This window comes from Salvia hispanica, chromosome 4 (assembly GCF_023119035.1).
Source record: "Salvia hispanica cultivar TCC Black 2014 chromosome 4, UniMelb_Shisp_WGS_1.0, whole genome shotgun sequence".
Taxonomy (NCBI): Eukaryota; Viridiplantae; Streptophyta; class Magnoliopsida; order Lamiales; family Lamiaceae; genus Salvia; species Salvia hispanica.
Genome location: NC_062968.1, coordinates 33,028,331 through 33,053,693, shown reverse-complemented (window position 1 = coordinate 33,053,693; position 25,363 = coordinate 33,028,331). Strand labels below are relative to the sequence as shown.

Sequence of the window (25,363 nt, the reverse complement as noted above, 5' to 3'; positions counted from 1 at the left end):
AATCTACATTATTAGGTGACACGTGGCATTAATCTAACGGTTACATTACATGATCCAATGGCTGAGATTTGCTTTGATTTTTGAAAGAATTTCATTTATGGACCTGATCACATCCCTATATATATATATATATATATATATATATATATATATATATAGGGGTGTATTCAGATGAAAACCATAATGTATATTAAAACATCAAACCATGTAAATAATGTACATTATACACACTAATAATGTACATTTTATTCATGTATAATGTACTGTTCTAAATATTGTACACACTAATAATGTACATTTACATTATATGAATTCTGTACATTATGCTGACAGTACATTATACATGAATAAAATGTACATTATTAGTGTGTATAATGTACATTATTTTACATGGTTTGATGTTTTAATATACATTATGGTTTTCATCTGAATACACCCCTATATATATATATAGGGGTGCATTATAATGATAACCCCAATTTGTGTGATAACCCTATAACTAAATCTCCACCACACATTTTTAAAATATGTGGTCTAGATTTAATCTAACAAAACTATCATTTTATCAAATAAAACTATCATTTTCGGATATATTAAGGGCAAAATTGTCATTTCGTTTTAAAATTTGGTGGGAAAGAAGGAAACTTGACTCAAACGTTCCATTCGATTTCTCACACACTCAAACCCTGCATTCAATTTCTCTCACAATCAAACCCTCTGAATCGCGTTTCAAAGCCTTCGAATCGAAGGAAAAATCATCCGATTCTGGAAAATGTCGAAGGAAAACGCTCAAGCATCATCGAAGAAAGGTTGGATGAAGTTTATTACTTATTTCACTTTTGATTTTGCTCGATTTATCATTTTGCTGGAGATTTTCTCGATTTTTTTAGATTCTGTAGTTTTTTAGTGTAGATATTTCTTATATTTATACAATATCATTCATGCATAACAATATTGAGAACAATCTATATATTTAGATTTACATTTTGCTGTGTGTGCTGCTGGTGTGTGTTTTTCTGTGTTTGTGTGTGTGTTTTGCTTTGTTTATGTGTGTTTTGTTGTGTGTGTGTTGCTATGTGTTTGGATGATCTGTTTAAATGTAGAAATTGTGCTTTTGCTTGATAAATGATACTTTGGGTGCATAAAATGATAGTTTCTGAAAATGATAAAATGATACTTTGTGAATAGTGTTTTGTTCTACTTAAGTGACAAGTTATGCCCTCTCTGCTTTTTTGAACTCATTGAAATTTAGAAAATGATAGTTTCAGAAGATAAAATGATAATTGCCCTTGATAAAATGATAGTTTCAGAAGATAAAATGATAATTTCATGGGATAAAATGATAGTTTCAGATTATAAAATGATAGTTGATAAAATGATAATTGCCCTTGATAAAATGATAGTTTCATGGGATAAAATGATAGTTTCATGGGATAAAATGATAGTTTCAGATTATAAAATGATAGTTGATAAAATGATAATTGCCCTTGATAAAATGATAGTTTCAAGATAAAATGATAGTTTCATGGGATAAAATGATAGTTTCAGATTATAAAATGATAGTTTCATGGGATAAAATGATACTTTATGTTTGTGTGTGTGTGTGTCCTGATGCTACTGCTGCTGTGTTTGTGTGTGTTGTTGTGTGTGTCTATGATCTGTTTAAATGTAGAAATGGCATGAAGTGCGTAGATGGGGGCCAACGCGAGCAAAGGGGTCTATACTGCGCTTGTTTTTTACCATACTTTGAAATTGTTTGGGAGACATTTCATGAGGTTTTTAAAAATTCCCTTGTTTGTGGTTCAATTTGAACTAGATTAGACTTTTCATTTGTAGGTCCGTGCAATGAAAAAATTTCGTATTGTTCAATTAAATTTTTTTGGAACCCTCTTCAAAGATAGTTTGTCATAGAAGTTTCCTTGTAGATGTAAACCGTTGTAGAAACCTGTTTCCCAAAGGGTTTCTCATTTTATCCCAAAAAATATCGTTATCACCAAAAGTATCATTTTATTATAAGAAGTATCATTTTTTAAACCTATACTATCATTTTTTTCGGTAATATCATTTTATCCCAAAAATATCATTTTATCGGGTATAACTATCATTTTATCAAAAAGTATCATTTTATCAAAAAAATCATTTTTCACCTAGGGCTATCATTTTATCAGCTATGACACTCAAAAGTATCTTTATTTATATATCATTTTTTCAAAAAGTATATTTTTTTTCATAGTATCATTTTATCATAGTATCGTTTTTTCCAAAAACTATCATGTTTTGTAGTAAACCTAATATTTTAAGCCAAAAGTATCATTTTAAACATAATCGAAATACTAATATAATCAAATAAGAATTTGAAACAAACATAAACCAATCGACAACAAAATATTAATCTAAAATCAAATTCAATACATGAATATGAACACAATCAACACCAAAACTAAGCACACCAATTTTAACTAACTAGAAACATAACAGCAAATGACAATGCCTTATCTTTGGGCTTAGACAGGAATAATGAACAAATCAAGAAAATGGGGAAAGTTGAAATAAAAAAGGTGGAAAAATGGAAGATGAAGATGAGAGAATGATCTTTTTTGTGAAGATGAAGATGAAGATTAAAGGGGGGAAAAATTTTTTTAAAAAAAGCGTAACCTCTCACTCACTCCACTTAATCACACTTGACATAGTAAAACCTCCCACACATACGAAATGCATTGAAGAAAATAGTAGTATAATATAATCGGAACATCTCATTTACTTAACTAAAAGTCACCCAATGATAAAGAGAACTAAATGTATATACATTGGCATCTAAAATAACACTCGAAATGCATCAAAGAAAATAGTAGTTAATATAATCGGAACATCTGATTTACTTAATCAAAAGCCACCCAATGATAAAGAGAACTAAATGCATATACATTGGCATCTAAAATAACACTCTAAATGCATAAAAGAAAATAGTAGTGTAATATAATCGGATCATCTTATTTACTTAATCAAAAGCCACTCAATGATAAAAGAGAACTAAATGAATGTTCATCGGCATCTAAAATAAATATCAAACGTTTATCAAGATATATCAGTATAAACAAATAAAGTATAATATGAGAAGGTCCAAGAAAATGAAGAAAGCATTAAGCAGCAAATATATATTTAAGAGTTTCAACATAAGTTTGTACACATTTTCAGCAAACAGCTTCAGCCCTGCTCCTTGTAGATGAAATACTATAAGGAACTACAATGAGCATAACTGTATCAATATGAAACTGAAAAATTTACCTCTTGACTGCGATTTACAACACCTACGTAACCAAAAGCTGAAGAGGAACCACTTTCCCAAGCAAAAAGTTGCATGCATTAGTACTTCTATCCATGATATCCAACTGTAGCAACAAAATGAAGACAAACAAAAGCATGTCAGATAAAGTGCAAAAAAATCTGGAAGTACTCAAAACAATTGAATAGCCTAACATTTTCACCGACCAGAAGTAGTTTCATCTATATGACCTCCACCACTCCACTAATTCGGAACTGCTCCCATGATTCCATGAAGTACCAACATATTAGTAATAAAATATAGAGACAAGTCCCACGTTTTTTTAATTTTTTTCATTAATATTTACAAAACTTTTATAATGGTCATTTTGTGAATATTCCTAAAACTCCCCTTTTATATATTGTATAGATGGGGTGTGTTAGGTTGCTATTTCTACCATTAGTTGCTAACTACAATCAGATCTGATCCGTCAGATTTAGAGATGTGCGGCCAAGATCTGATCTCCATGCGATGTCAACAGCTTTGTAAATTATGTCAACTAAGATCAACTAGGGGTAAAATTGCCAGTTCCTATTAAACACAGAATCACGCCTACCTCATTTATCTTCCTCCCATTTTGAAAAAAACTTTCTCATTCTCTGCTCCATCTCTCCCGACAAAACGCCTTCGCAAATCCTTCGCCATTTCATCAAATTAATCAATATAGGAACGAGAAGATAGCTCCAGTTTCGTCAGATTGACTTCACAAACCCTACGCAAATTCTGTTTGCAGTTGAAAATTTTAATAAATGACGAGGAACGGAGCCAAAAACGCTGTCGAGTCTTCTAAAGGTTCGATTATTTCATTTTTCTTTGTGAGATTTGTCTATTTCACCGATTGTTTGTACGATTTGAATATTTCATTGTTTGTGAGATTTGAAAATTGAATATCTGATGAGTTTGATTTTTGCAATTTTAGGTTGTTTAGGAAGTTATGTGCGATTTCTACCGTTCCATTCAATCAAACACACATTGAAAATCAAACAAATTTGAGCACTGACGGCCAGGATTTCTGATGCAGAGAGAGAAAGAATCTTTTGTTTTTGGATGAATTTCTCTCTTCTTGTTTTAGCTCTTAAATTTCACCTATGTCCATATCAGATCCATTATAACTCATACGATATTCATTTAATGTAGCGTGGTTATTTCTTGTTTTTTATTTTTTGATTCTTTATCTGAATGGTGGTTTCAGTTTAATGGAGTAGTATTCTTTTTTTATTCTTTAGATTCTTTCCCAATACCATCACTACCACTAGATTTGTGTCTCGATCTTCAAGTGTCGAAATAAGCCTCTCGAGCATGTTATTCATAAAAAGGAAGTTGCATTCTCAAGTGAACTCAATTGGTTGTCCTAGGTATGGCCTCAACTCAGCCTTACATTGTGGAACAACCAATTCTACAACACAATTGGAAAATGTCAACATACTTAATACAGAATGTCAACAAACAATATTATCAATGTCAACAAATAGTATATGAGATCTCAACAAACAATATTACCTATGTCAAGAGGTAGTATACGAAATGTCAACAGACAATATTACCAATATCAACCGGCTTTACATTGAATGTCAACATGCAATATACATGATGTCAATAGAGTATATTACCAATGTCAGCATAGCAACAATGGATATTCCAAAATATCGATGTACCAATAAATTACTAAATTCATAAAACAGATGAAATTCGAAGAATAAACATTCTCTCGGGTATGTGCTACATGAAGAATCTGTTGGAACTGGCAGCGGAAGCGGGCGCGTAAATAACAATCACATAATAATCAGATCTATTTAGCAGATTATTTAGACAAAACATATTCGCGTAATTATCACATGTATCATGCTCATAACTTGAATTAATCATGCTTTAAGAATAATGAAACCTAAAACATGCTTTTCTACGGAGCAGAAAAATACCTAATTAATTCTACAAAGAATTGAAGATGGCTAGCTTCTTCTCCACGTGATGCTTTGAGTACTAGACCACAAATCTTCTCTCTGGTTCCCGAACTGTATCCCAATATCGGTGTGGGCTGATCTTACTAGAATACTAGGACTTAAATAAAGAAGACAGAAGAAATCCTTTTTGGAATAGGAGAGGAATTCGAAAATCTCCTCAGCTGGGAAGGGGAATATTCGAAAATTACAATAATAAAAATTGTGTTATTTATGTCTCCTTTATTCTCCTATTTATATTAAGTTCCTTTTGGGCCCAGACATGGTTCTATGGAAGGTTTTTGATATGGGCTCATCCAATTTACTTTTTTTTACTAATTAAATTGAACCCACAATTTAATATAAGTTATAATTGGAATATTACGAGCAGCCACTACAGAAGTAATATTGAACTCTCCCCATCCAAATCCGAAATTACAAGTAATCCGGGTTTCCGTTTAACTTTCATTTCCCGTGCTTAAGATTAAAATGTCCATTAATTAATTAATGTCTGCTATTGACTTAATTAATTAACTTCTTATTAATTCCAAGAGTGGACTTAGCATGAAACGCTTATTTAATATTCATAGAGTAATCACACTCCAACTAGCTAGGTTCCGAATAATAAAACCTTGTTTCGCGCTCCTCTTGAGGACATTATCAAACGAGACTCAGCTCGCGCACGATTCAATATAATAGCAATCCTATCACCGCTAGATATTGATCACCACTACCCAATATATCAGTATATTGGGTTACGAAAAACCCGCACCATTTGATAAGTCAAAGCAGTGCATAATCAATACCGTATGCTCAATGCTAACCTACATTGATTAAGAAATAAATATTTATCAAGACCTCGCCTTTCAGTAGATAGCCTAAGGCAAGTCTTGTCTGTTAGATCCGTTCGGTGCTATACCACACCAATATCATCTTATTTCAGTAAGGCTTAGAAATATGCGGACTGACATTGCAACCTTTCTCGTTGGATAGTCAAATTCCAACTAGGTTGTGAAATTCATCTTTTTCTTTGTTTAGAACTAACCGTATTACCTTAAAGTGGACGACGCCCACAACCGGTCTACTAAAACAAAGACTTAGACTTTGTTAGGTTAACTTATACATTTAAACATGCATTAACATCCATTAAAACATAACAACATTATGACAAAAATAATCTGTTTTATTTATTGGAAAATAAATAAGAGTTTTACAGTATTCAATCACTCGAAACGTGATTTCTAGTATACAAAATCTAACAGAAACCATAAGAAAACAGATTGGACGTCGATTATGAGATGAAATTCAATCTCAAACTAAAAAAACAAGTAAACTCAACCGATTAAAAACAAAATCTGATTGAGCATTGATTAAATCAACATAAAACATGAAAGTCGACAAATTCTACAACATAACTGAAAAATGTCAACAGACAGTATAAGAGATGTCAATGGACAATATTACTAATGTCAACAGACTTTACACAGAATGTCAACAACAGTATAAGAGATATCAACAGACTATATTAACAATGTCAATAGAGCAACATCGAATATTCCAAAATATCAATTCACCAATAAACTACTAAATTCATAAAAACAAATAAAATTCGAAAAATAAACCTTCTCTCGGTTCTGTGTTAGATGAAGAATTCATAAGAAAACAGATTGAGCGTCGGTTATGAGCTGAATTCAACCTCAAACTACAAATATGATTGAGCATCGATTAAATCAACCCCAAATTGGCCGATTCCATCAAAATAAGCAGAATCGGCAGAATTGATCATCCAATTTTGCGAGATTTTCATTGTTTAGCTTTGCTGGTCACATTCAAATTCAGAAAAATTAATCATGCAATTTATGAGAAATAGAATCACGAAATTACGCCAGATTTGATTGGGATCATAAAATTATGACAGATTTCATCTTGAATTAGGAAAAGATTTCGTCGAGGAATTGATTTGCAAAGAAGAAGATCACGTAAAAATTGAGAGCACAATCTGCATTCATGCGCTCAATATTAATATGACATATATGCCCTTTTGATAATAAAAATTTAATTTAATCAAGTCACATGAAAAATTGTAGACCACAAGATGATGAAGAATTAGTGGTTTAGAATTAGTTGTAGTTAGCAATTAGGAGATGAGTTAGTAATTGATCACTTTCCATGTACGGGTGGGGGTTGGGTTGATTCTGACCTTGATTTTGGTTCTGATTTTGATTTCCACTCCCCATCGGAAATTTTGGTGATCCCTCCATGGTGCGTCCCTCTGCTTCCCCAGCGTCAATAAAATAGTACTCCCTTTGTCTCAACTAAGTTCACTCACTTTTTTTGCACTCGTTTTAAAAAGGTGATACTAATAAATAGTTAAACTGGATATATAGTGAAGTAAAAGTGAGAATAATGTACTTAAGACTATTATCTACATTATTCCTAATTTTATTTTACTATATATTAATATCATAGTAGAATGTGAGTATAATGAATTAGTAAAATATATGAGGTCTATTTACTAAAAATTGAAAAAAAAAGTAAATGTTCCTTTAATGGTGAAAATCTCAAAATGACAAAACGTCTCAGATTTTGGCAGACGGAGGAAGTATTTCTTAAACTTGACACATCCAATAAGGAAAATACTTAAATAGATAAAAATGTGTCCATATTTTAATAACTTATTCTTATAACTATGCTAAATCAAAATTAAAATATAATGGCGGGCAGTATTATTTTCCAAGGAAAGGTCGTGTTTCGCAGCAATACTAAATACGGCCCAATATTTATTAGGCCCAATGGGCCAGCCTAACTAATCTAACTTCACCGAGGGTGCACATAGCACTGGATATCCTAGCCAATAGAAAACAGCCACGTAAGTTCTTCCCGTTTTCCGCATACCTAATCAGGTAGCACGGAGATTCTGTGCTACCCTGGCTCCAATATTTACGACCTTGGCGCGATCCTCCGCGAAATCTTGGAGCCAAAGCTTGATCTGAAAATTTCAATTGAAAATTTTTCTTTGTATCAAAAGTTGTATTCAAATTAACTCTTCGTCACATGCGCCTTAATTGATTCATTCAGACACACACATTATACTACAACTTTTATTTTCTTTGAGCCTCTTGCAGTTATCTGGAATTAAAGCCATTTAATCCCCCTCCCTCTTTTTTTGTTGATTTTTCTCGATTCACCATAATTTTTTTTTATCTTTATATTCCCTAATCCACTCAATTTGAATTCATAGATATCTTTTTATTGCAATTGGATACGGCATCGAATCAAAGGGTGATTTTTTTGAAAAAAATCCATAAAGGTTTTGGGTTTTTTTCTCGATTTGTTTGGTTTTGGTTTTGGTTGTGCAACGTTTGGATTGCTTACAGACTTTCCGACGAAAATTTTTGCTGAAACTCAGTGAGGAACCATCTGAGTGGTTAATTGAGGGGCATTGGATTAATTCTTTACAGTGGACGCGAAGAATTAGGGTTCTTTTTTGCGATTGGGTTTAGGTGAAGGAAAAATTCGATTGGTGATGAGGAGATGATCGGGAAGCAGCCTAGCAAAATTGGAATGCCGAAACTCAAGCGTTGTTCAGCGGAGAAGGAAGAAATCTCTGGTGGCAACGATGTCGGGAATTCACGCATAGCTGCGGTTGATTCGAAGAAGATATCCAATCAGATGTATACAGTTCCTATAGTTCAAATAGAAGGAAAAGACATTAATTTGTCGAGTTATTGCCGTAAGATTGACATGTCACTCGTCAACAGTAAAGTGGATTCAATTGTGGAAGAGGTTCCTGAGAATAAGCCCCCATTGTTGAAGTCATCGCTTGGTCGTAGGAAGGTGCTCCCGACGAAATTCAAGGACTCGATTTTGCATCCTTGGAAGAAAGAAAAATTGGAAAGCGGTGATGATTTGGAGGGCTGCCTAGCTGATAACGATGAATGTGCTCAGGATGTGCCGCGAAAGAAGAAATCCAAGCGAGAATCCCATGATGATGACATATATTTAGTCAAGAAGAAACCTAGAATTGAGAGGAAACTTGACTTCAGCTTGAAAAACATAATTTTGGAGCCTAATTATAGTTCGCCGAGTTCTGTGACTTCAGTTGACGCCGCTGTTTCTTCGGTTTCGGCCGGAGTGGAAAGTGGTGGGAAGATGAGTGCATATGCTGGGACAAGAAAAACTGTGAAGGAGAAAGTGACTGCGAAGAAGGCAGACTTTTATGAGCCTGCTGATTTTGTAATGGGGGATATAGTGTGGGCGAAATGTGGGAAGAATTTCCCAGCATGGCCTGCTGTTGTGATTGATCCTCTGCTTCAAGCTCCAGAAACCGTATTAAGAGCCTGTATTCCTGGCACTCTTTGCGTGATGTTCTATGGGTTCTCTAGGACTGGATTGAGGGTAAATTGTTCTGAATTTGTGCTGATGCATGCCTACATTCACAGCGGAAATTTTGATAAATGCTATGAATAACTGCAGCTTGTGATTAGGGCAACTGCTGGGTTTGAATTTCTTGGTCCTAAATGGGATGGGATGGGTACTTATGAAATTTTTTTATGCTATTGTAATGCTTGAGATTGCTGCTTTCTTTCCCCCTCCCCCCTTCTTTAATATGCTCAATGATTCACAAAAGGTTGTTATCTCAAAACGCTGCTATGGTATGCAGGATTATGCATGGATAAAAGCTGGGATGATTTTTCCATTCCATGAGTACATGGACAGGTAAATATGAAGGTTGCTTTTGTGAACTATGCTTGCTAAGGACAAAGCCCTAAATTTTTTTGATGTCCAGATTTCAGGGTCAGACTAAACTGCATGGTAGCAAGCCTAGTGACTTTCGTATGGCTGTAGAAGAGGCAGTTATGGCAGAAAATGGCTATGCAGATTCAGCTATGGAAGCTAGGCAGGAAATATTGCCTGCGGGAAACCACGGTGAGGCTGAAGAGGCAACTGGATCGAATCAGGAGTCAGGGTGTTCTATTCAGCAGGCAAGTAACTGTGGTTAGCTAGTTGTTTTGAGATAAGGAGTATGTTTGACCTTGCTTGGTTATGCTGTAATATCGAGTTGTCAGCTTCCCCTTATAATTTAGTTCGAGGTCAGAGTTGTTATGTATCACCGAGGGGGGTGGGGGTGGGGGTGGGGGTGGGGAGGTACTCTGTCTCATATCAATTTGATTTGGTTGTTTCATGTTTTATCTTTAATGCCTTTTGGATTCTGAAACATGTATTAAATGATTGGTTGTGTAGCAAACGCACATGAGACTGTCTAAATTCTGAAATCTCTTCCTGTCTTACTTCTAGTTATACCAATATCACAATTGGTATTTTTCAATGTGGTGTTGTATTCATTGTGCATGGCTGTATTGCAGGATATAGTTGAAAAGAAGAAAGATACCCGAGTCTGTGGCAGCTGTAGTTTGACGTTTCCGAGCAGAATGGTGAAGAAAATAAAGAGTGCAACAGCTAAACCTCATTTCTTGTGTGAACATTGTATTAAGGTTAACCAATAACTACATACTTTCTATTTGTTAATCTATAAACTTCTCAACGATAATATTTTGAATACTGTGAATGTTGTAGTTACGAAAATCAAAACAATACTGTGGTATTTGCAAGGAAATTTGGCATCACTCTGATGGAGGCAGTTGGGTGAGATGATCCTTATATTCGGCCTTCTTTCTCTTTTCTATTTACTGACTGTTCAATTTACTTATTATTCCCTTTTCCTGAACTGCATAATCTTTGGGTTAGGTATGTTGTGACAGCTGCAATGTTTGGGTCCATGCTGATTGTGCCAAAATTTCTGCTGAACTTATGAAGGTTTGCCAACAGAGCTAATATATTTAAGTTTAGTTCGTGCTGTTTCTATCTCTCCTGTTTGCGTCCAAAATATGATGCTTAGCATATGATGCCTGTATGTTCATAGGATATAAATGCTTTGGATTACTTCTGCCCTGAATGCGAAGGAAAGCCAGCATCTAAATTGTTCGAGTTAGAAATACAGAGCTGTCCAACCAGGTGCTTAGATCATTGCCATGTGTTTTACCATATTTTTTTTATTATTGCAAACAATATTCGTGTTTGGTAAATATTTATTTATTTGGGTCTGATTTGGGTCTGCCGTGCTGATGTGTACTAGCCCTGCTAAAAGCATTGGGAGCAAAACACCGCCTGAAAAGCTAATGGTTGTTTGCAATGGTGTGGATGGGACTTACTATCCAAGTCTCCATTTGTAAGTTATATGTTTTCTTAACTCAATCTCTTTAGCTATATGTGCGTTCCCATATTCTGGATTAGACAATCTAAAGGCGAATGCATTTGTAACCTTCTTGCAATTTTCAACAATTTATTCAGCTAGTCTGTTCTTCATCTCAGGGTGCAGTGCATTTGTGGTTCATGTGGTACCAAGAAGTATGGGCTCAGTGAGTGGGAACGACACACTGGATGTAGAGCAAAGAAATGGAAGCACAGTGTGAAAGTCAAGGGCACCAAGATACCCCTAGAAAAATGGGTTTGTTCCTAAATAACTTTTGTTAATACTTTATTAATTATGATAAATTACTTATTTGTGTCCCCTCGCCCTCCCCTAAAAAAAAGATGAAGAAGTAGAGTTGTCTATTATCTACTAACCTCAGTGTGCTACGACAGATGACAGAGAACAATGTCCTCGTCTGCAACCCTACACGGTTGGATAAGCAACAGCTGTGTGCTTTTCTGAAAGGTATCAAAATGGCCCTTTTTACAAAATTCTGTTTATAGTTGTCTTTATGATGCAATTAGTGTGTGTAATACATTTTAGCGGTGATTTCTTACCATTGTACTTGGCAGAAAACTATCAACCTGTTCATGCAAAGTGGACCACTGAACGCTGTGCTATTTGTAGATGGGTTGAAGATTGGGATTACAACAAAATTATTATATGCAACAGGTGTAGGCATCTGCAATTACAGTTGTTTTTTTTTTTGTTCAAATTATGTTTGTAAAAGCTCTTCCATGTTAATAGAAGAAATTTCTGTTGTCTAGATGTCAAATTGCAGTACATCAAGAATGCTATGGAACAGGCAACTCTCAGGATTTTGCTTCCTGGGTTTGCCGAGCTTGTGAAACCCCAGAAGTAGAGAGAGAATGTTGCCTCTGTCCTGTAAAAGGCACGTCATTGATATAGCTTGCTGTTTCCTTGATGAAAGTTATGTGTTCTTAAATATTTCTTCAATTCAATTAACTTTAAAATGCATGTTCAGGGGGTGCTTTAAAGCCTACTGATGTGCAAAATTTATGGGTCCATGTTACATGTGCATGGTTCCGGCCAGAAGTTGCTTTCTTAAATGCAGAGAAAATGGAGCCTGCGGTTGGGGTTTTTAGAATCCCGCCAAGTGCATTCACTAAGGTATGATTTCCAAATAATTGATGCAGGAGTGATTATTCTGGTACAATTGTCCTTGGCTCCTTGCTCTTCCGAAATCTTGGGAATGTTTTCCAGCAAACTAGATTAGACCATTATGTTTCTTTCTCTCCATGTTCGTACATAAATGAATCTTAGAATTAGAACCATTCAAGCTTTGTGCTACTAAATTTTCTTGAAATTTGCTAGTTTAGTGCATAGAGTGAAATGTTTTTATGTTCCTTCTTTCTCATGAGTCGGTGAGGGTAACATCTGAAATTTGGTCTTTAATCTTTTGGTGTTACCCAGGTTTGTGTTATTTGCAAGCAGATTCACGGTTCTTGCACGCAGTGTTGTAAGTGTGCAACCTATTTTCATGCTACTTGTGCTTCTCGAGCTGGATATTGCATGGAGGTAACTATATACATTTCTTTTATTTGTTTGTTTATTGATTTTTTCCTTCATCATTCTTGCCCATGGTAACTCTATCTACTCCCATCATGACATCCTTGTATAGTCCTTCTCAAGATGTTAATAAAGTTGCTATTGGTCTTGTTTAATTAGTGGATATTACCATCTTGATGAACATGTTTTCAGTAAATGAACTGGAGTCTGCAGGGAACTTATTAGCCGACAGCCGTGTTCTTGATTTGATCTTAAATTTAAGTTGATTCACTAGGATGCTGGTAGCCTGGGAGGGGTATCTTATGGATAGAACCATGCAATTTTACCCTGTATGTGACTATGTTCTTTATGAATTGGACAGAAACAGACTTCTGATAACATTCTTCTTCATTTTTTGCAAACAAAGTAGAAAGCAGAACTGGAATGGTCCATGTTAAGGATCACCATATGCTCCTTTCCTCTAATGTTTTAGCGCTCTTTGAAATAAATGAAAGACAAATTTATTAAGGCAGAACATGCTAGAGTGCATGGTTTTATTGATTTTCCTTTATCAAAAGCATATCAAACAAAATAAATCACAATTTATCTGCAGTTTTACTGGTGTATTACTTTTGTGATCTACGGGGAACCTTTATTCTTCTCAATATTGGAAATAAATGGCGCTGATTATGGTTTGATGTGTTGTAAAGTGAGTAACTTTATTAGATGAGCTCTTTGTATGAAGTTCGTTACTAGTTAACTTAGGTAGGATTCCCAATTTTATTGATTAGTTTATTAGATGAGCTCTTTGTAATGATTCCCAATTCCCCCAAAAAACCGAAAAAATGAAGAGAAGGAACGTGAAGAAAGTTAATGAGTATTGTGGTGGTGTCTTAGAGTTATTACTTTTCACCATGTGCCAGGAGTCTTCCTTTTCTCCTCCTTCCCCTTTCCTGTTTCCATTTTGAGTACGTTTGCTCTTTGCATGCAGTTGCATTGCTCTGAGAAGAATGGGGCGCAGATAACCAAATGGCTATCGTATTGTGCAGTTCACAGGTATGATTTTTAGCTATGTCCACAATGCTCATATCGCATGCATACTTGTGAAAGTGTATTTGTGTCTAGAACAAAATTGATGTGTGTACTTGAACTCAATACTTTTTTATTTATCTTATTGAAGCATCTAATTTTTTGTGCATTAAGCCCAAATTATTTTAGCTGCCAGAACACTTTGGGATTAGTATTGTTCTTAGGCCTATCCATTCGATAACAAAGATGAATCTAGTTTAATGTGATTTAACTGAAATATGACACACCTAATTTGATTTTTTGAAATCGGAACTCTATGGGTGAAAAGCTGAAGGCATGAAGCTTATAGCTACTGAAGCTGTAAGAGACTATATATGTGCCTCAGTGTTTTGATTTTTATGCACAGTATCCAGGACTGTGCGTTTAGCCCAAATTATTCCCGAAACTTACCTACATCGTGGCATTGGTGTTGTTTGTATGCTTAGATTAAATATTTAAAATCTTATGGTATAACAAAGAGGAATCTAAATTATTGTGATTTAACTGAAACCTGCACATCTAGGATCTTAGAGCCACTAAATTTCTAGCCGATTGGTCAAAAGAATCCATTAAGTTGCATTCCTGTTACTTCTCTGATCCTTTTTGACATTTTACTTTTCTTCATTTTGTGTCAGGGTGCCTAGTACAGAGAATGTTTTAGTGATTCAGACTCCGGATGGTATTTTCTCTAACAGAGGTGTTCTACAGAGCCAGTATCAAGAACAATGCTCGAGAGGTGTGAGACTCATTTCGTCTAGGACGTCTGAATGCTCTGGATCATCTCATGCTGATGCAGATGGATTTGATGCAATGTCTGCTGCACGCTGTCGCATTTATAAGCGCTCAAGCGTTAAGGTAATGTAATTATAGAACAGTTGACTATTTCTACTTCAAATTTAATCATACTTACTTATCCAACCTTTTCATCTTTTTTTAATAGAAGACAGGAATAGAGCCAACATCTCACCGCTTGATGGGGCCTAGTCGTCACTCTCTACTTGACATAGAGCGTTTGAATTCACTTCATGAAGTAATTTGTTTCCTTCATTTGTCTTATGGTAAAATTTTGTTCGGGAATAAAGTTTACTTGTATACAGTGATTTTAACCTGCTTGCTCCTTGTCTACCATTTTTAAGGATTCCGATGATGCGAAATCTTTTCCAACACTCAGGGAACGGTTAGATCATCTGAGGGTAATAATCTCTTACTGCTGCATATTTAGTCTACTTGTAACTCAAAGTTCATTCTATTCATTATCCCCCCCCCCCCCCCCAACCCACCCAGCCATGAAAATGAAATTCCGTTTTGCATTTCACCTAACCAAGTTCTTAATTATGCAGAAAACAGAAAAATATAGGGTTTGTTTTGGCAAATCAGGAATACATGGATGGGGCCTATTTGCTAGACGAAGCATGCAAGAAGGAGAAATGGTAACTACCGAATGCTCTCATATTTGGCTTTTCATTTTCACTTGTATTTGAAGTGTTACTATCTTCAACTGTGTCTTCTTTCCAGGTTGCTGAATATCGTGGTGAGCAGGTCAGGCGCAGTGTTGCTGACCTAAGAGAGGCACGGTATCGATTGGAGGGCAAAGATTGCTATGTGAGTGAACACCTGAAGGCCGTGTATACGGATTGATATATATGTGCTCTTTCAGTGTCTTATGCTATGCTACTCACCTTGCAGCTTTTTAAGATCAGTGAGGAAGTTGTGATTGATGCCACTAATATGGGGAATATAGCTCGCCTGATTAATCATTCGGTATGCTCTTGTTTTTTTTTTTCCATTGAATTTCGTTATATTTGAATACAATGTTCACTTCAATGTGTGCAAATTGATGCAGTGCATGCCCAACTGCTATGCGAGGATCATGAGTGTGGGTGAAGAAGAGAGCCGTATAGTACTTATCGCTAGATCCAATGTTTCAGCTGGTGCTGAACTAACGTATGTGTAATTTATTTTTGGTGTCATTTTTATTTATAACATTTGTTTTTGATAGGAGGATGTTAACTCGTATCGTGTGTGTGGGCAGGTATGATTATTTGTTCGACCCAGACGAGCGTGAGGAGGTTAAAGTTCCTTGCTTGTGTGCTGCTCCTAACTGCCGCAGATTCTTGAATTGAATTTGAAGACCCTTTTTTTGTATAGCATTGGCCCTTTAATGAGGAAAAGTTTTTGTCATAGCATTATTTGTAATTTCTAATCAAATAATGTTTACCCAATAGTTATTCAAATTCTCAGTTTTTTGTTGATAAACAAAATCAGTTGACATATCTCTACCATACTCTATTTTGATTATGTCAATACATAAACACCAAAAAGTTCAAGTTTGTAGAAGCCAATTAATTGTCTGAACACTTGGTTATCGATGTTTTCTTGTTTACAACCAGAAGTAATTAGGCAATAAGCAACTTGTTATACTTTCTGAGAGACGAAAGAGCCATGAAATATGAAACTCGTACGCAAACTGTCTATTGCTGGAAGGTAAAGGCCGTGGTTGCCAGTCGGTGATTAAATGTTACTATTATGGAAGATGGGAGATAAGGATGTGGTTAATCGCCTTAATTGTCTTGACAATCGTAATTCAAGAGGACAATATTAATTTCTATCACAATAACAAAATATGTTGAAGATAGATTCCATGTGGAAATGCAGCTACAAGAAAATATGATTTGCTTGGAGAATAGGATAAGAAGTCAAATATCACTAAAAAAAAAGGGGTTGTTTGCTACCAAATAGTACTATTTGCTAGCACAAGGCCGTGCTCGCGAATTACGAAATATTTTCGAGCACATTAATCAGCATAAACCGAAACAACTATCACTTTTCGAAATATTGAGTGGTATAGCGAGCACTACTATGTGCTTCAAAATTGTGAGAAACTGAAGCTAGCAAATTTACACACTAGTCAAATTTCCTTCTGTTTGTGAGCACGTGTATGTGCTAGCAAATGTTTTTCATGTAAAATGGAAATTTAATCGTTTTCCACCGACAGTTTTGCGAGAGGAAGTAAATGTGCTAGCTTATTTGCGAGCACAAGTACAAGTGCTAGCAAATCTTTAGTTCTTATCCAGATCCGTTTCTTCACTCTCATTTTTCTCTATTTACAAATTTTCGCTCTACCATTTTCTTGCCTGCAATTTGGAGGTGTTTTCATTTTCTACCAATTTCATTGCCCATGGTTAGCCCAGCTTCACATTTTCCAATTAGTTAAAGGTATAACTTTATTTGTTAGCTATACTTCTAAATTCTCATTTTCCCACATTTCAAAATTTTTGATCTACCATTTTTTCTTGCCTAGGATTTCTGCGAATTGGAGGCGTTTTCGTTGCACATGGTCAGTCCAGCTTGACATTTTCCAATTATTTAAAGGTACGACTTTTATTTGTTAGCTATTCTTCAAAATTTGTGGCTAATTAATTCTAAATATTTTTATACTTGATTTGATTTATATTATTATATTTGTATGATAGATAGTGAAATGAATAAAATTCCGGGAAGAGAGTGGATGTATGAGAGAAAATTTCCTACAGGAGAATTGAATCTGGAATTTATTGATGGATTAGATAAGTTTATAAGTTTTGCTGTGCAACATCCCTCGAGAATGGATGGTTTGAAAATTCGATGTCCATGTGCACGCTGTGATAACAAAAAATTTCATCATACGGACATGGTGGAGGAGCATCTTGTGAAAAAAGGATTTACTCGAAATTATTATGATTGGAGATTTCATGGTGATGTTGAAGCGCCGTCTTGTGATGTTGAAGCGTCCTCCAGCTCAAGACAGATCATGTAGTGAAGCTGTGAAACTTATTCATTTCGCCCATTCTCAGTAGCTAATGTTCCACAAAAGTTGCAGATTACTGAAGAAACATGTACTATAATTGATACTATCACTTAATGATGTTTTTTGAAAAGTATATCTATCAAGCGAGGCAACATTTTTTCCTGTGTCTTCATATAATTTTTTGAGTGATTATAGGATGGATATGTTTTTGCCATTTGATGACTTATTGTTTGTTCTCTCTATTAATTGCTCTTAAATAGAGTAGAATTTGTTTAATCAGATCTTTTCCTTTTTGCTTCCCTATTAAATGTCTTGTGACAAAATTGTTGTGCACATATCCTTTAATCAATGAGGTGAGTTGTACCATATTCATTCACAGAAATGCCTGAGAATATGTTGAGAAAGCTGTACTAATTCTTCATGTTTTCCTTCAACAAGTTTGTGTGGATTTTATTTACAAGAGTAAAGAAAGAGGTGTTTACATTAAGAGTATCTCACCTCACGCTCCAGTTAGTACTTTATCGTCTATAATATGACAAGTGTGGCGCCAAGCATGTGGTGATCTTGAAGTCAACAATGGCCACATTTGGTTCCTCTCTTTTCTTGCTATCCTCACGAAGGCCCTCGAATTCTGCCTTATGACTTCGTGCACCGCCTTCAAGTAGTTGCTGGAGTCGTGGTCCCTTATGATCGTCCCTTGTGAGCCATAGGCCGTTGGGTCGCTCAGCGTCTCTAGGGGGTGGGGCGAGTTCAGAAACTCCCTAAAGGCACGCTTGGTTAAAGAGGCGTTGGCATCGTGCAGCTCGTAGAGGGCGGTCCCTGCTGGGAGCAACGGGTGGGGCGGAGACGTCTTGTCGTGTGGCTGCAGGATGAAGACCTTCCCAATCGGAGTGTACAGCACTTTCTGCATAAGCAACAAACATCAACATCTTTCTTTGATTTCTACTGCAAAAGTAGAGAGCGCTTACATTCTTGTTGAGGCAGGGATGGGAACGGAACGTGCCACTCAAACGCTTGAGCAGCTGCGCGACGTAGTTAGGGTAGTTGCAGGAGAAGGCTCTTGGCACGATGTCTCGATGCATCATCACGCAACGCACATGGCTGTCGTCCAGGCCTAGCTGCTCCAAGATCTTGTGGCCGCCACAGAAGACGAATGGCGATCCGAATGTCACGACGGGGAGAAGGTTCCCCACCTTCACTTCCTTGTTGGTGAGAAGCATCAAGTTCACCAGAAGGGCGAGGCTACCGCCTAACGAATGCCCTGTGAACTGGAACCTCGCCCGCTCCCCGAATCTCTTTATATGCTCCTTTATCTCCGGCTTGAACTGCTCATATATCCCCTTTGCTGCTTCATATATTCCTCTGTGAACAAACACATTTGTCCCCTGCATATCCATTCATCACACTCATCATCATCATCATTGTTACATAGCTGAATTCTTAACTACTATGACAAACCTCAAATTTCGTCGGCTCGAAGAAGAGATTCGCCTGCCATGATTCCAATGAGTCCGATCCCTGCAATTCATTCAACACAAAATGAATCATCATCATTAGTTTTAGGCTTTTGGGAGTAACCCAAAACAAAACAAATTCGTCAGACAATATCAAATGTAGAGGCATGAATTATTGATCAGACCTGAATGACGAAGGAGCGAGTGTAGATATCAGAATCATCGCACACAAACCATTCGCACGGTGCGGAATGGAGCGACTGAAGATCCCTTGCCGCCTTCTCTTTCTCCTCCTCCCCGGCCGCCACCACCGCAGTCATGGTCGAGGCAGCCACGCACGCCGCCCGCTCCGACTTGTTTTTCCTCGGCTCGATCTCGCTCTCCTCATCTTCACCCAGCTCCGGCTCCGCGCCCAACGCTATAAGCTGGCTCGCCTGCGACTGGACGTACGATGCGGCCGTGGCAGCAATCTCGTAAGCAGCTGAGGGCGAACACGAAGCCCCTGAAATCTCCGGCGACGATAAATCCGGTTCGATGATGGCCGCAGCAGCTGCCTTCTTCTCCAGAGAAGATGTCACGAACTCTAGCCCATAATGCCTCTTCAAATCCTCCCTCTGCACAATTTATTTAGTATTCAATTATTCATACTATTACGTAAACAAATATAATATTTGTCTTGGCCGTCACCTTCATGTCAGGGATCACATACGCCATGTTGCACAAGAAAGCGAGCTGTGCGAAAAGCTTCGTATCCGACCACGACACGTGTCTCAACAAGGAAGAAAACGTCTCTCCATCGACGCCGCCTTCGTCTTCCTCGTAATCAACGTCGCAGCCTCCTTCTCCGTCGCCATCCTCATTCACATGGAAGTTCTCGACGTCGTCGTTTCGGTTCCCCTTCCATTTGTTCCTGAGCTCCACGATCATCTCGATCCAATTCCCTCGCTTCTTCCCTTGATGGATCTCAATTTGATCCTGATCATCATCGCCAGTCTCTCCGATACTCACCTCCTCCTTTCTCGTCGTCTCCGGATCGAAGAGAAACGACTTCAGCGTCTCCGGAATCATGGCGGCTCCGGAGAGCTGAATGTTGAATAAACGGCTGTTCTTGAGGTTGGGTCCGGGCTGGACCTGCAGCGAGGCTCTGGCCTTGTGCGAGAGAAGGTGGTTGTCGGAATACGAGCGCCGCATCACGCCTCGCCTCTGCAGGTCCTTGGAGGAAAAGGACCTGCCGGGTGTCGGAATCTGAGACAGCGCGGCCATGGGACCGGTGATTTAATTTAATCTGTTGATGATGCTAAGATGATTAATTAGGTAATGCTGGTTGATGGAGAAGGTAAACAACATGAGGTATGTTTAGCCTGAAATCAAGCAGGAAATGGAAAGGCCTTCTTAAAAAGAAGCTCAAACCTACACCTCGTTAGCAACGAGGGATCTTGCAAGATGCTGTTTAATTTACGTGCTCAAGAAACTACGTGTGTTTGGTGGGGCAATATTGACCAAACAAATTTAAGTAAGCCATGTTATTGCATTTAATTGGACACAATGCAATAAACATTTAATTAAACCAAGTTTTTCGCATGGAATATTAACACAGGATTGGAATTGGGAGGGAATATAGGATCTTGGGGGGGTATGGAAAATAGTAGTGGTTGAATTGAAGCGAATGAAAAATTTAATTTAATTTTCTATGTCACGTAGTATTGGAATTGCGGTCCACGGGGGCTTTGTGGGCATCACAAGATTGTCTTCTTTGGCATAGTAATTCTCAGTTCTAGGTTGAAGCCAAGTGTAATTAAATCTCATATTATTTTCTAAAGGTGTATAGCTTACCTATAAACTTGGACGAATTGATCTCGAGAATGACCTAACAAACATAACTAACTCAATAAAAAAACTCAAACTTTCTAAATCTTGTTTGTTGAATTTCAAACAGCTGCCATTACAACCAGCAATAAGACCTATATATATATGTATGCAACAAAAAAAAATCCTATTACTAATTGGAAACGAAAAGATAAATCAAACCCTTAAGGGGTGGAATTATATTGAAACACAACTTCTAACTTTAATTGGAAACGTGTGCAAATAAATTCAATCCCTTAATGGGATAGAACTTGACACATACAAAATAATTAAAAATTAAATTCAAACTAGAAAACAACTAAAGATGAACTCCTATTGCAGTTCTTCATCTTTAACGTAAGAGGGCTCACAACATGTATCAATGCGATTTACCCAAAATTAAAAGGTTTTGGCAAATAAATTCCTAGTCATGAAATCTATGTGACTTAGTCTGTATTATATACGAAACATCGTTTGTATTGTACATGAAACAATGGCGTTTCGACTACCTAATTCTTGAATTCAACATTGAATAATAAGTGTCTAATAGGATAAAAAGTATGCCTCTTAGATCATCAGATTTGAAGAATGACTGACTTGTGGAAAAAATTGATATCAATCTTAAAATTTGTGGTTTGAAGATCACTTTCAAAATTGGAAATACCATACGTCCAAAGTTTATGTTTTTAAAACCAATATTGCTAAAACATTGGTGTTAATTTTTACCAATGCTAAACCCATTGGTACATACAGATAGGCCTTCCAAAACAAAATTATTTTTTAAATTCTGATAAACTATATAGTATTTAACAAAACTTTGTTTGTTTGATTCGTTTAATAATTAACCGAGTTCAAATCTGACGTGCTCTCAAATATATCGAAATTAGGTTTGGAACGAAGATAAATACTACTTTTGCTTTCTGAGGATTGAATAATTAGATAACTACACTTTTTGTTCGAATTTTTTTCAAAGAATTGAATTATGAGTTTCTCTTTTCAATCAAGTTACCTAAAACGTGTGGCTAATCAATAGCCTAAATTAAAGAAAGCAAAGAAATATATATATATATATGAAATATTGAATCTCTTTCTTGAATGTTCTACTCTAATTAAGTGACGTAGTATATGAAACTTCTTGAACGTTTTATTCTAAAGGTATTCTTGCTTGCTATTTCCGCCCTTATATCACAAACAATAATATTTGAGAAACATTCATCAAACATAAAAGAAATATCCAACTCACAAAATACTCGTAGAAATATCCTATTTTATGCGAATAGGTAAGGTTGGTAGCACTTTATAGTTATAAATTTCGAGGACTCCTAATATGACACTTTCTCCGTATATCCTGCTAAGGTTGGCAGCAATAAAATTATAAACGTTTTATTTGGTCATAACTAATTTCCTTTCTCTTACTAAAAAAAAAAACTCATTTCATTTCTCTCTCTCTCTCTCTCTCTCTCTCTCTCTCTCTCTTAATTCCAACTCCAAATTCCCCCTCCTCCCCTAAACTAATTACTAACTATAGTCATATAGCTATAAGATCTACGCGCTAGCCAATTGCGCTAGTAATTATTCATGATAGAAATTATCTTATCAAGGGTATGTATTCAATAAATGATTAAATGAATAAATTATTGTTGTGTCGGGAAGACTGAAGTACTATTGTTTAGGGCAACCAAAATAAAAGTTAAAAACCAAGTCTACCTTAGTACTTAGTAGGAATATTAGTACAACTTCAAATTGTTTGCTAATTCGATCCCATTGCATGATGGGATTTCTAGCCCAAGAATATTGGATTCAACGTTGATACTGACACAAATTCTTCGATATTTACGAAAAAGGTTTCGCCCCAAGAAATGTATCAATGCCATAAGAATTTTGACAAAATCAACTTTGCAAAGAACGGAAATTCCGATGAAATAACATTGAATTATAACATTAATTTCATTTAATCAAACTATGGGCTACTTTTTGGGAGGTGGGTGGGGTTGGGATGGCAACAAATTAAAAGTATGGGCCTATTTTTTGGGGGGTGGGGTGGGGGATGGCTACAAATTAAGTGTCACCATCTAAGTGAGTCAAAAAAAAAATTTGGTTTCACCTTCAAAGCTTGACCTGTAATTAACTAAACTCAAAATTCAATAAGATGATACTAGTTTCTAATCATTTTTAACAAATGATTATACATGTGCATGCCAAAGTGCTACAAAAAAAAAAAAACAATGCATTTCATCCCAAGTGTAACATCATGAGTAATAACATACTACTACTTAACTTAATAAATAAAACTTAATTCAAAACGAGACATGCTAATTCAAGAAAACAGAAGAATAATTATTCAAAACAACAGTCTTACCTTGAGATTTGAGATGAGAGCAGAAATTAATCAACCCTTTTAAACTCCTCCAGCTATTTGGAAGAATCAAATATGCATCAGAGCCCAAAAACTACATTTGGATTTGTGTGAGTTTTCATATACATATGTATATATTATATATATAAGGTGTATGTGAGAAGGCCAATATTTTGCTTTAGACAGCTTGGAGAAACAATGATACAAAAAGGAGAGAGAGAGAGATTCAGCTGTATTTGTAGAAGTAGTAATGATAATGATATATGGAGTTGGTGTTAGATCTGATAATGGCAGCATGGCTGTCTTTAAATACATGGTGCATGTATTGTTGGTTGGGGAATCTATTTGGAGAGAATCAACTCACATGCTTTGCCACCTTTGAATCTTTGTTTTTAATCCCACTTTTGCCCTTCCTTTTTTTTTAAATCTTTTATTCCCTATATGTGATATGTCCTTAATATATATGAAGAGTTAATTATATTGAAAAAAGGAAGTCCACAAATCTAGGTCTTACTGTGTACTCCCCTCCGTCCCACAAAGATTGTTCCATTTTTCTATTTCCGTCCGTCTCATAAAATTTGTCTAATTTCATTTTTTACTATTTTTGGTAGTGGACCTCATATTCCACTAACTTATTCTTTCTCACATTTTATTATAAAACTAATATATTAAAGTAGGACCCACATTACACTAACTTTTTCAACCCACTTTTCTTTATATTTCTTAAAACTCGTGTCTTATTAAAGTGAGACGATCTTTGTGGGACGGAGGGAGTATGAAAGAAGAAAGGAAGTGGTTAGTTATCATCATATATAGCTACAATTGTTCACATCCATCTTATTAAACTGGCGTCTATAAGCAAAACATAATATGAATATTAAGAAAACATTATTTTATGTTATATACAAAACTTGCTGACGATGACTCTATTTTTATATCAAAAGATTAGACCTAACGTAATTTTGGAAGCATGAAGAATAATTAGTTAGTGAGTTTATTAGCACGTTTATTTTATTGTGTATAAAAAGAATCCTGATTAAAAAAGCACAGGTAAAGGGGATGACGATATATCTATGACTATGTTGTGCTCATATCAAATATTCACATTGGTTGTTGAATGTTAGTAATTTGAGTTGATAAATTAGCAATAATGGAAGAAGGGCAACTTAGTAAAAGGATAGAGTTTGGAGGCGAGTAGGGACAAAATGGTAAAAAGAGGGAATGAGAAGAGAAGCCAAATGTGCGGATGCATGTAATGCGGGCAACACCTCTCGCCACCCAAATGGGTGTGCAGAGTGGGCGATTCCGCTTTTACTACTTCTATTTAATTACTCTCTAGCTACTCACGTTTTCAAAACCACACCCTCTATAGTCTATCCCTCCAATCTCACTCTCGACTACTTTTAATTTTCAATCATAAAAATATGTAGTAAATCATATAAATTTGATGCAGCATCTAAAAATAGAGAATTTTGAATGATACAAATTTTAATAGGAAATTGATTAAATAAGAAAGAGAATAGGTAATCAAAGTAGTGAACTCCACATTATTACTAGTCTTTAGTTCTGAAAAAAAATAAAAAGAACAGATACAGACTAATTTTATAAGACGGGTCTAAATGGTAAAACGAAATTATTTTTGGAGGATGAAGTAAATTGTTAGAAGCAAGTATTATTTACAAATTCACGTGGTAAGGAACGTCACCTAGAAAATAAGGAAATAAAAGTAAAAATTAATACGACGTGATGATGGGTTGCACCACAATATATGTATGTGGTCAAATGTTTGATTGATCCGACGCACAAACAATTTTAATAGTTATAGAAAGTTA

The 25,363-nt window shown here is 35.9% G+C and overlaps 2 protein-coding genes and 1 long non-coding RNA gene across 7 annotated transcripts; 2 read left to right on the top strand and 1 right to left on the bottom strand.

Annotated features, from left to right (window-relative positions):
• Positions 1-8,243: 8,243 nt before the first annotated feature.
• LOC125219122 (histone-lysine N-methyltransferase ATX3) lies at positions 8,244-16,419 on the top strand. Of its 2 annotated transcripts, none has more exons than XM_048121001.1 (23): positions 8,244-9,657; positions 9,923-9,978; positions 10,049-10,244; positions 10,626-10,754; positions 10,837-10,905; positions 11,008-11,076; positions 11,183-11,274; positions 11,396-11,488; positions 11,632-11,767; positions 11,905-11,977; positions 12,085-12,184; positions 12,280-12,404; positions 12,498-12,643; positions 12,947-13,051; positions 14,013-14,077; positions 14,725-14,944; positions 15,033-15,119; positions 15,226-15,282; positions 15,430-15,519; positions 15,605-15,691; positions 15,776-15,850; positions 15,933-16,033; positions 16,122-16,419. In XM_048121001.1, exons 1-23 carry the CDS (start codon positions 8,794-8,796, stop codon positions 16,210-16,212), a joined length of 3,126 nt encoding a protein of 1,041 aa, XP_047976958.1. In that variant the 5' UTR covers positions 8,244-8,793; the 3' UTR covers positions 16,213-16,419. The 2 variants fall into 2 exon arrangements, with proteins under 2 accessions (XP_047976958.1, XP_047976957.1); XM_048121000.1 differs by having other exon boundaries at positions 15,030-15,119.
• Positions 16,420-17,173: 754 nt separating this feature from the next.
• Positions 17,174-18,019, top strand: LOC125219125. The gene is made up of 3 exons (XR_007176082.1): positions 17,174-17,305; positions 17,391-17,461; positions 17,563-18,019. It is a non-coding gene; the product is annotated as an uncharacterized LOC125219125 (long non-coding RNA).
• A 249-nt stretch (positions 18,020-18,268) lies between these two features.
• On the bottom strand, positions 18,269-23,793 carry LOC125219124 (phospholipase A1 PLIP1, chloroplastic). 4 transcript variants are annotated; one of them, XM_048121003.1, is made up of 6 exons: positions 23,535-23,793; positions 20,018-20,691; positions 19,516-19,944; positions 19,335-19,394; positions 18,845-19,261; positions 18,269-18,780 (listed from the first exon to the last, which is right to left on the bottom strand). In XM_048121003.1, exons 2-6 carry the CDS (start codon positions 20,591-20,593, stop codon positions 18,376-18,378), a joined length of 1,887 nt encoding a protein of 628 aa, XP_047976960.1. In that variant the 5' UTR covers positions 20,594-20,691; positions 23,535-23,793; the 3' UTR covers positions 18,269-18,375. The 4 variants fall into 4 exon arrangements, with proteins under 4 accessions (XP_047976960.1, XP_047976961.1, XP_047976959.1 ...); XM_048121004.1 differs by having other exon boundaries at positions 20,018-20,627; XM_048121002.1 differs by having other exon boundaries at positions 20,018-20,615.
• Between the last annotated feature and the right edge of the window lie 1,570 nt (positions 23,794-25,363).